General features: G+C 32.1%; 2 protein-coding genes across 4 annotated transcripts in view; one reads left to right on the top strand and one right to left on the bottom strand.

Moving 5' to 3' along the window:
- Window positions 1-544: 544 nt before the first annotated feature.
- Window positions 545-12098, bottom strand: part of LOC105219416 (tektin-4) — a 59993-nt gene continuing 48439 nt past the window's right edge. Inside the window, exons 8-10 of the transcript XR_008470616.1 lie at window positions 2212-2325; window positions 1646-2157; window positions 545-1391 (exon numbers count right to left, since the gene is read on the bottom strand). The gene's annotated coding sequence lies outside the window, so the exon portion shown is untranslated. The remainder of the gene's footprint in view (window positions 1392-1645; window positions 2158-2211; window positions 2326-12098) is intronic.
- On the top strand, window positions 4129-11728 carry Ttpa_2 (alpha-tocopherol transfer protein). Of its 3 annotated transcripts, none has more exons than XM_054228091.1 (6): window positions 4129-4235; window positions 7807-7956; window positions 8010-8104; window positions 9132-9476; window positions 9546-9724; window positions 10501-11728. In XM_054228091.1, the coding sequence occupies exons 2-6, from the start codon at window positions 7818-7820 to the stop codon at window positions 10604-10606; spliced, it is 864 nt and encodes a 287-aa protein (XP_054084066.1). In that variant the 5' UTR covers window positions 4129-4235; window positions 7807-7817; the 3' UTR covers window positions 10607-11728. The 3 variants fall into 3 exon arrangements, with proteins under 3 accessions (XP_054084066.1, XP_011194038.2, XP_011194039.2); XM_011195736.3 differs by lacking the exon at window positions 4129-4235 and adding an exon at window positions 4631-4788; XM_011195737.3 differs by lacking the exon at window positions 4129-4235 and adding an exon at window positions 4832-4944.

Below are 12098 nucleotides of genomic sequence, written 5' to 3'. Positions count from 1 at the left end.
GTTTGCGGCATCACATTCCTTCCTTCGGCTGAGTGTTATGTATCGGTATTAGTGCAAGATATCTTAATAAAATTAAGCGAACATACTTATGAGTAGCATTATATAATGATATCAGTATATACATTCCCACAGTACAAATAATGATGAATATATGTGTATGTGTGTGTAGTGTATTTATGTGATTCCCATTGCACTATGGCCGAAATTGGAATTTTAGCGGCAAAAAATACTTCCTGGCAAGCTAGCTTCACCAAATTTGGTGTGTAGACTTCTAATGATAAAAAAATCGATTTGAGAACAAAATGGGCGGGTCACGCCCCTTTTTTTCAAAGTAGTGGAAAAACGTACTTCCTGGTACAAAAAAGCAACTTGAGAAAAAATTGAACGGTCCACGCCCTCTTTTTCCTACATCCAAAACCCAAATTGTCGCCAAAAATGCTTACCAAAACGCTGGCTTCATCAAATTTTGAAAACGGACTTCTTCTGACAAAAAAAGCTTTAGAAAAAGTGGGCGACCCGCGCCCACTATTAAAAAAATATTGAATGCTACCAAGAAATTAATTTATTTTTTAATTCATAAATTTATAATTTTAAAGAAGTTGTAAATGCTTATGGACTAATCTTAATCTTCGTTGTACACAATACTTCATCTTGATATTCAAGAATTCTTTTAGCTGTGTGGTCTAACAAATTTTGCAACGACACTTCGACAGAGCTTTCATTCGCTTTGATTTCATCCGGTCTACATTTCAATTTGCTTTCATAAACTTTATCATAAGTCGGATAAATACTACAATTGTGTTTTATGTTTAATTGCCGCATATTTGAGTACACCTTTTTAGTTAATCCGTTTTCTAACACAAACATTAGAGCTTCATCAGGTGATACTGGCGTAACTTCTTTATGGCTAGTATTAAGAACTTCTCGAATTTTGGATGGGCGATTTGGAGATGTAGCAACTTACTGTAGGACAAATTTCAAATCCGTTGCGTGGGATTTTTTGGCAGATATAGAGGCAGCATGAACTAATAATTGCGCATTGTTTCCTTGCTGGGAAGCTAATTCGGAAGCTAATCTCCTTTTATTTCTTTCGCAGCTATCATCATACGTCAGTTTTGGTCGCCCAATAGTATTAATCTTTTTCGGTATTACAAAAATTGTTTCTCCACTCAACCATTTCTTATTACATTTTCTAAATGCATTCTCATTTCTGGATTGTTTATTCCATTTAAGTTTAATAAAATTAGATAAGTTCCGGGCTTTAGTATATATCAATTTAATTAATTCACTGTCAATTTCGTATGAAATCTTTCCTTTTATGTAATTCGAAACATTCCTGTTGTTTCTCAACCAAAACTCAAATAGTTCAGAATTTTTGAACCTGAGTGTTTCTACAAAAGTATTAAAAATTCGTTTATTAGCAGTCAAATGCATACACTTTTACCATGACATAAAACTTGAGTTTTCTACAAACAATCACATGTAAATAGTTCCAATGACACTTCAAAACATTTTTAGTTTTACTCCACGAAAAACGATAAAACTCTTCACAATTTCACAAAAAAATACATACAAAAACCCACCAAAATAAGTACGAAATAAAAACATTTAGCAAACTATATTTGTATATAGTAAAATTACTCACCTCGAGTAATAGAACTCATATTTACAAAGTTTTTTTTACAAGAATATATTATTAAAAAACAGTTTTTAATTTTATAAAAATTTTGCTGCTTCACTTGTATTAACACGTACTAAAAAATTTGTAAACATTACCAGCTGTTTGTACATTAACAGGGTTGCCAACAGTAATTTTTTTTTTTAATTTATTCTTATCAATATGTTGGGTATTGAACACCATCAAAATAATTGCAAAAATTTAAATTTGAAAAATTGACTTTTTGCCGCTAAAATCGCAATTTCGGCCATAGTGCATTGTACAGCGTTCAGTAGCCATTTAAATAAATTTTGAACTTCAAAAGAACGGTCAGGGCTAAGCAGTGATAACTGAAAACTTGTCTTTCAGGTTTCTTTAAAAAAATTGATTAGAAGTGCATACAAAGTCAACAATTCGCGATTCTCATAGCGCACATTCCAATAATATTTAAGCGACCTTCGCTGAATTTTGCTATGGCACACTTGGAGATACGAAAATCGCTAATAATTCGATTCGTTAAAGAACTGACTCGAAAAGCAAATGTAGCAACTCACCGAACAAATCAAGTTATAAATTGCTTTACCACTACATAGTGATATGTACTACACGCCAAGCATTTCTCCACCAAAGAATAAATCAGTATATTTCATCAATTGGTATAAATCCAGCTACAACAAAGGGAAGAAAGTGAATTGAAATTCGAAGAATGTCCGCCAGAAGAAAGAAAATAAAATTTTGGTTGTAAGATGTAGGGTTACTTTCTTTTTACTTTTTATATAAGACTAGCAGACCGCTCCGGCTTCGCACGGGTTTAAACAAACATTTGAAAAGTTATAAGTTTTTACACACATATATACACTCTCCAGTACGTATGTATGTATGTACTTTCCCGTTTCTTGCGTGAAAGTTAAGATCTAGATTAAACTGCCTTGGTACTAAATTATGCCAAAGTACTAAATTATTCGCTTAAGAGCTATAAAAATGTAATTCAAAAATCATAAATAATCAATCAATAAATCATTTAATACTCGAGTCGCTACGCTGTTCGGATAGTTAAATATTACAATATATTATTTACAGAAAAAATTAAAATAAGATGGATTTAGTTCTGAAAAGAACTGAATATTAGTTCTGATCATTTTTCATTTCCATAAAATATTCAGAGTGGTTCCCGAAGATTCTTCAAAATCAGATTTAGATAGTTATCATTACTTTAATTATCATAAGTCTTGAAAAGTTTTTAGTTTAGTTTAATTAAATTTGACTTAATCGCCAAACGCATCTACTAAGAAGAAGAATTTAATATTAGTGTTAAGAATATTTTAAAGTGAATATGTTTCTGTTCCATGTGTAGAATTGGTGTTTTACAAATTGGAATTTGTTTAACGAGTCATTTATCGTTCAGCGGTTTTAAATAATTTTTGGTTTATATATTCTTCTTCTTGTTCATTTCAGGTATATCTTCTAATTTTGAATTGCATTTTATCACTGCTACCAGTTGGTAGTTTGTACGAGTTTCTGAATCTGCAATGGTCTCATAAATTGACAAGTACCTATTCCTTAATTTCGCCATTTTGTTCCAAATTATTTAAAAATTTTAAAATGAGCTTCTTAAATAACTCGATTGTAACATGATTGATTGATTGATTTTTAGAAATTCTCGCATATTGTTCATGCTAAACCGTAAGAAGTTCTAGATTCTACAAAAAAATGTTGCGGAAGAGCGGGTGCATGTAAATTGGAATAAAAAATGGACAATGGTCAATGTGCGTCGCATTGCCCACTTTTGGAGGAAACCCACAAAGCTACTCTACGAATTTTAACCAAATTCGGTGCATGAATTATAGGTTATGAATTCGGTTATCTTGACGTTTTACGGTTTAAATGAGCGAAAACAGATAACACAATTTTTAATTCCATCAAATTCTTTTACTTTACAATAAAATATAAAACTTTGTACAAACGGTGTACAATCGAAATTTGCTTATAAAATTTCAAATCTCGAGTTACTGATTATACTTGAGTTTAATGCCAAAAGTAAATAAAATAAGTCCAGATTCTATTATTTATTCTATTTGTGTACCTTAATTCATTCATCTCGGTATATGTATGTACATTGATTGATAACAAAAAGGTGAATGAATTATTATTTTCTTTGCGCGAGTAAAAAAAATGTTTCGGAATTTACATACATACATACATATGTATGTATGTCTGATTTTGAATATTAAATATTAAACGTAATACTTAGACGCAAGTTTATAAATATAATACACATTCATACATATGTATTTTTAAAAAAAATTGCTAGTATTCTACCTTGTCGATTAAAAATATTGATTCTACAATACATATTTCTCAATACAATTATATACATACACATGTATACTTATGTATATATCAGCATATATTTGTATGCAATTGTATGTTTTCAATTGTTTGATTAAGTTGCTCGTTTGTGGTACTGCATTCGTCATTATCAAGTCCATCGCGGCACGGCAATAGATGTCAAGAGCTACGCAGCTGTCGCACCAAGGCAAATACAAAACTTAAAACTAGGTTGAAGTTAAACATTAATGTGCGTGTATTAGAGTATCAGTTCCTCATTGACTGATAAGAAGCAAATCGAAATATAAACAGACTGTTATTTAGTAGCGAAATATTTCTCGAATAATTAATACTCCGCTAAAAAGTTTTTCTTTTGTTTATGTACTAAGTATCAGCATATGTATTTATATTGTTGAACGTTTATATATTTGTTTTAATGGAATATACATATGTATGTCTTGCGCATCGTATACATATGCACATACATAAGTGAATATTTATACACTAAATTTGCTTAAACATATGCATATCTATACACTTACTTACGGAGTTGCATGAGATGCTGAACACATGAGCTCACACTCAGTTACGTTTTAGAACTGGTCAATTGATTTACTACAATAAAAGCAAAGCAAATGCAACTTAGTTATAGATTATTTTAAATAAATTTGCTCTTGGTGCTTCGTGCTTTAACCGAGCAGCACAAAAATACCCATAATCGCTTTGATACTTACACTCATAACGGCAGTTTATACAGATCTTTGTTTCGAAAAGGTTTTAAAGTGAAAAGCTTGTGGATAGGAGTGAGTGCACCTGTTTTTTTGTGAATATTTCGCGCATCTGGTGCGAATATTGTTACGAGAAAGATATCAAAATATGTATAGTGATATGAAAATATTCGGTCAAGCATCCAGAAAAATCGAAGCACTTTTTTAATATTCTTTAAATTTAACGAGAATGTGGGTTTCAGTCTTAACATAAAGCAATTTACAAAAAAAGAAAAGAAAACAAGTAAGGAAAGGCTAAGTTCGGGTGCAACCGAACATTTTATACTCTCGCAATTTATGCTATATTTTTATTAAGATAACACACAATTTGACTTATATATTCGGTATAAAAATCAACATATATGGTATATAGGCTGAGGTAATTCCTGACCCGATTAAACATTTTCATCACCAACATACATTATATCTAAGATAATATGCTCATTTAATTTAGATAAGATATTTCATATATTACCCGATTTATAAGCTATTAAGCCCATTTGGAAAATCCTATAATTAGCTATATGAGAGCTAGGGGAAGTTATGATCTGATTTTAACCATTTCTGATACAGAGACACACTATTAGAAGAAAAATATTTCCTCTGAATTAAATTAAGATATCTGAGAGTTTTACCGATATTTTCGGTGAAAAATTACCATAACTTCTTCATATTCGATATCCGGAGCATTGAAAAGTTAGAGTTCACTATATTCATTGGTTCCTTATATATTTATATATATTACAAAGTGAAGGAATAATATGGAATTCAAAATTGAGTTATATGGAAAGTTGTAGTTGTGAACTGATCCATTTTCCACACGTGTCATCAGGGTGTCAAGAAAATGTTATATACCGAATTTCCTTGAAATCGGTCGAGTAGTTCCTGAGATATGGTTTTTGACTCATAAGTGGGCGATGCCACGCCCATTTTCCATTTTGTAAAAAAAAGCGCCTGCACTCACGCTTTCTGGTATTTATTCTGTAAAATTTAGTGTTTCTGATGTGTTTTGTTAGTGAGTTTTGTAATTTTCGCACTTTTAGTAATTTTCAACCTAATCTTTGTATGGGAGGTGGGCGTGGTTATTATCTGATTTCTTTCAGTTTTGGACAGTATTAGAAAGTGGCTAAAAGAAACGATTTTGCCCATCTGCGAAAGCAACCTTCCTATGGTGCCAAGAAACAAGTGTTCCAAGTTTCATCAAGATACCTTAATTTTTACTCAAGTTACAGCTTGCACAGACGGACGGACGGACAGACAGACATTCAGATTTTGACTCGCCTCATTGTCTTGATCACTTAGATATATATAACCCTATATCTAACTCGTTTAGTTTTGGGTGTTACAAACAACCGTTATGAGTAAGAATTGAGATATCTTGACGAAGCTTGGTAGTTGAAATCGGATAATAACCACAACCACCTCCCATACAAAGGTTAGGTTGAAAATTACTAAAAGTGGGTTAACTCACTAACGAAAAACGTCAGACACACTAAATTTTACAGAAGAAATAACAAAAAGAAGCTGCCCTCAGATTTTTTACAAAATGGAAGTATGGGTCAACAATCATATCTCAGGAACTATTTGACAGATTTCAATGAAATACGGTATATGATATTTCCTTGACACCTTGATGACACGTGTGGAAAATGGATGAAATCGGTTCACAACCAGGACAACTTCCCATACAACTCAATTTTGAATTCCATCTTTTCCTTCACTTTATAATATATACATAAGGAACCAATGAAGATAGCGGAATACAACTTTCCACAAATACTGTATATGATCTGTGGCACACTTGTGAAACAATTGTCAAAATCGTACTATAACTTTTCAATGCCCCGGATACCGAATATGAATAACTCAGTGCTTTATGGTAATTTTTCACCAAACATATCGGTAAATCTCTCAGATATCTTAATTTAATTCAGAGGAAATCTTTTTCTTGTCATAGTATGTCTCCGTACCAGAAATGGTTAAAATCGGGTCATAACTTCCCCTAGCTTTCATATACCTAAATAGCAGACCGCTCGGGCTTCGCACGGATTTAAAGAAACATTTCAAAAGTTAGAAGTTTTTGCACACTTATACACATTCTCCATACATACGTATGTGTAATGAGGAAAAAAAATGCTCAGAGTTCGACGCCCTAGTGCGAGCTTTTATATTTGTAATATTTTGTTCTTCAAGCCTCTGCACACGCTCCGTACTCGACTCTCAAGATCCTACATGGGAGGTTTTGAAATTTTGTTCAGCCAGCAGCTGCGAGCGCTCGTTACTCGACTCTCTGGCCCGCGATTGCGATGCGAAGAGAATGAATTTCAAGACGATTTTCAGTTTCAGATTAAGATTCTCCATCACGGAGCCTTTTTGATACCCTCAACTGTGAATTATTTCCAGAAAGTTGAGATTCTAGCAATAAATATAGCCTATGTTATTCGAGGTGAATGTAGCTTTCCAATGGTGAAAGAAGTTTTGAAATCGGTACAGTAGTTTTTGAGTTTATTCAATACAAACATACTTACAAATCTTTCCTCTTTGTAATAGTAGTATAGATTATAGGATTTTCAAAAATACGATGGGCTTAGTAGCTTATAAATCAGTTAATTTGTGAAATATCTTAGGCAAATTAAATGAGCATATAATCTTAGATATAATGTATGTTGGTAAAATCGGTTCATGAATTACGTCAGCCTATATACTTTATGCCGAATATATGGTTCAAATTGTGTGTTATCTTAATAGAAATATAGGATAAATTGCGAGAGTATAAAATGTTCGGTTGCACCTTAGCCTTTCCTTACTTGTTATTTCTGTAAATAATACCGGCATTTAAACTCCGTTATTCAAGTAAAAAATAAAGTGTAAAGTAAGACTGATGAAATCACATCCAGCAATTGAGTTTAGTATCTAACTTATGAATTAGAATTTTATATACGAGAAAATATTTTAAATCAAGTAATGCTGGTAGCGAACCAAGAACCCCTTAAACTTACTATTAATAACTTATTACAAATAAGGAAATAATATAATATGATACATGTCTTCCAGAATCCATTAAAATGCCATCCATTGAAATTAAGCACGATTTAGATCTTGACTCTGAATTACCAGAGCAATTTCAAAAGATCGCTATAGAACAGGGCGAATGTGAAGATACAAAACACCAGATTATAGATGATTTCCGTAAACATATCTTGGGTAGGTATTGTAAATATTTAAGACTACTTACTGATTTTTTCAATCATCTCAAGAACAAGACGGCTGCAGACCTCACCGAACGGATGATGTGTATTTGCAGAAATTTTTACGTGCGCGCTTTTGGCGTATTGATGACAGTTATCAATTGGTAATTAATATTTATATTATAATCTAACAGACCGTAGCATACATAAGTTAAAAACAGGACTCTCTAAGCAAATTAGTGCTAAATTGTAGTTTTAAAAAGAAACAAAATAATAGATTATTTTATGAAAGACTTTCAAATGTTTTTTTTATACTTCAGTGTTTTTAATATTTACTTTTACTTGGTTAATAAAATAGTTGTATAGTACAGAAAATACAAATAATATTCAAGTTCTTTACATCGTTATCCGGAATTTCTTTTTTGTGTGTTTTGAGAGCACTGGCTGTTCCGGTTTTACAGAACAAGATAAATATCAAAGTGTGTTCCAAAAAGTAAACTAAGTATATGACATTTAATTTTTCTTTACCCGAATTTGACACCTATGTTGCCATTGATTTAACTCTTACATTTATTCAAAAATTCAAAATTTTAAATTCAAAAGTAAACAAATTTTAAACCAAAGAAGAATATATTTTTTTAAATAAATAAAAGAAAATGCCGAATACTTTCTGCTTGTGCAAAACAACTCATGGAACTAATTTACCAATGTTTTGTGCTCCAACTGACAAATTGCAACAAATATATGATATGTATTCAAGTGGCTTCATATTGTTCAAGATACAAAAAGACGGGTTAATGTAAACAAATACATATATATATATATACAAATATTTTATTGTTAAACAAGAGTATGTCAAATACTTAGTTCACTTTGTTGAATACACTTAGATAAATACAAGTTTTCAAGAGGAATAAATTTTTGAAGACATTACTCAACCTCATTTCAATTCGCATCAGTTTTAACTTAAAGTTGAACTTCCCTAAGTCAAATTACCATAATCCACAAAAAAACTTCGAGTTAGAGAGACTTCATTGTAAAAATAAATACTTTATGTAGTATAAACATGAATTTTAGATAAATAAAAACCACACAAAAGTGTGTGATCTTCCCAGATAATCAAGCTCTAACTGTATATATTATTATTGTTTTTACTTTTCGCTTCTACTACTTTTGAATACATACAATTAGATGGTTAATTATTACAAATTTCGTGGACAAAATAAAACATATTATGAAAAGGTGCGACCGTTGGAACTGAAGAGTTTAGGCGATGAGGATATTATATCAGTAACACCATATCGAGACCAAACGGGACATCGTATTTTAATCTATCGTTTTGGCGCATGGAAACCGAATAAAATCAGCGTTGATGACATCTTTCGTGCGACTATCATTCTGCTAGAATTGGGATCTCTAGAGCCGATAGCACAAGTGGTTGGCGGTGTGGGCATATTTGACTTAAAAGATCTGAGTTTGAATCATATATTTCATTTAAGCCCAAGCGTGGCACAAAAGATGATTGCTTTGCTGGTGGTGAGAAAAAGAAAAAAATATAAAGAAAACGCTTTACAAAGTAGAAATGTAAATATTTTCTTATTTCAGACGTCAATGCCTGTGCGGACTGCAGCCTTGCATATTGTGAATCAAAATTGGGCATTTAATGCGGCTTACAATATTTTTAAACCATTCTTAAACTCTGCAATGAAAGAGCGTTTGTTCATACATGGTTCGGATATGAAGTCTCTTCATAAGCACATAAGCCCAGATCATTTACCTAAAAGGTAAACATCATAATCGGATCAAATCTTCTTCATTTAATCTTGGTATATTTTAGTTGATTCTATAGAAGAAGGATAGTCCTAACTATTCGAAATTCATTTAGAACTAGTTCTCTATAATGTAAAATGCAAAATGAAAAAATCCGGTAGGAATGCTTATTTAAAAGCTTACAACTTATAAATATATATATGTATGGATAATTCTTTTTGGCTGTCATCGATTGGCTAACTGCTATAGACAAGCCAATCGAACAAACTTTCCAAATTTCCATACGAACTGGCAGCACTGAAATCGAATTGTCTATACTTGGTCGCACTGAACTCTTCTACCACCGTCCATGTCTTACGTTTTTTGCAACAAATTTAATTTTTATTCAATAAATTTAATACAAAAATACTGACGATTTATCTTCGCCTGCCATTTTCAATTTCAAATTTGTGTATAACAATTTTTATTATTTTGACAATGATTTGTCCTTTGAGCCGTTCATAATAGTAAAATGGTTCTAAAATGTGTAAAACAAAACTTTAAGCACTCAGCAAGCGGCGATTGAAATTTTAATGAGGTATTCGCATACTATACTGCACGAATTCAACTAGATAACTTTGTTGTTACTTTCACATGTAAAATTTTTGACAGGCGAGCAGCGCCCAAAGATAGCGAGCAGAGAAGTGACCAATCGATGACAGCTTTTGTTTGTTGAAACTATTAGTACATTTTTCTTGCATATTTGTATATACTAAATACATATGTATATTTTGTTTTTCAATATTTAAAGGTACGGTGGTGTGCACGATGATTATCCTTATCAACTATGGCTGGACAATTTGACTGATAATGAGAGAGTACATATTGAGCTAGGTCAATTAGGATACATATTTTAACAGTTCTATTCTGTGCACTTGACAAAATAACAAAAAAGTTTAAAATTTTTTCAGATTTTTATCAAGTAAGAACGTTTTTGGTATTCTGTGACAATTTTGATAAAATAAAAAGCTTCAGTACGCATAGCTTTTCCCCACACGTGTGGGAAACAAAATAATGTAAACAGAAACAGCTGATTCTGTCCAATTATATTCGAATTGAATTGAAAAATTGATTTGAATTATTTTTTAACGTAAGTTTTCAAATACATTTCAATATTTGTTGCAAAATAGTTAATAATTTAACTTCAATTTCACAATAAATCCATTGCTTTTGGTCTAGACTTTTCTTAGGGTGCGCAAATATTCCATGCTCCGAATCAGGGAGTGCCGCGCGTAAATAAAGTTGATTGATAACCAAATGGCACAGCCTATATATTCACTTTTCCATCCCAGATCCTCCATAGTCTTTTGCTCCCTCGCAAAGCCGTTGAATACTTCATAATATAATACATATACATATGTCCTTTATAATATATTTAAAACTGTTTGGAATGCAAGTTTGATTTAGTTGGTTGTTATGTTTTGCTTCAGAAAAGTTCCTTGGGGACTACGAAATCTAAACTTTGTTCTTTGTTGGCAAAAATTTGCTAAGCTGTAATCGCATGCAATATATAGAAAACCATTTCGTCAATGTTACCCTCATTATCCTCATTTTTTTATACAAAAAACGGCAAAATAAACTTCTTAATATATTATAAAAACGGCTCAATAACGCGAGCCATCCACATGTTCATATTTTTCCTCTTTGTATAAAACTAACGACAAAAGTAAGATATCTCCATTGCAACAAATACACTTTCACAACTATCCACAGCGAGATATTTTATTTGTCAAGAGCATTTTACTTCTTAACAACTTATAAAGAAAAGAGCTTTTTATTTTAGACACAGAATACGAAATGCTTGATAAATTTAAATTTTTTACAAATTAGAAATTTGTTGAATTTGTAAAGTGCACAGAATAGGGCTGTAAGTGTACATTAAATGTTTTTCTACTGTTTATATATATATATATACATGTGTAATTTTACTTAATTTACAACTTTTATTTTCTGAAAGAATAAGACAACAATCAAATAAATTGCTACCACCTTCTTCTTCTTCTTGACTGGGGTAGACACCGCTTACGCGGTTATAGCCGAGTCCACAACAGCGCGACACGTATCCCTCCTTCTGGCAGTTTGGCGCCAATTGGTTATACCAAGCGAAGCCAGGTCCCTCTCCACCTGGTCCTTCCATCGGAGTGAAGGTCTCCCTCTTCCTCGGCTTCACCAGCGGGTACTGCATCGAATACTTTCAGAGCTGGAGCACTTTCATCCATTCGAACAACATGACCTAGCAGCGTAGCCGCTGTGTTTTTATTCGCTGGACTATGTCTATATCGTCGAATAACACATACAGCTCATCGTTCCATCGTCTGCGGTATTCGCCGTTGCCAATGTTTAAGGGAC

The sequence above is a fragment of the Zeugodacus cucurbitae genome, chromosome 3 (genome assembly GCF_028554725.1).
Source record: "Zeugodacus cucurbitae isolate PBARC_wt_2022May chromosome 3, idZeuCucr1.2, whole genome shotgun sequence".
Taxonomy (NCBI): domain Eukaryota; kingdom Metazoa; phylum Arthropoda; class Insecta; order Diptera; family Tephritidae; genus Zeugodacus; species Zeugodacus cucurbitae.
This window is presented reverse-complemented; position numbering and strand designations above follow the sequence as displayed.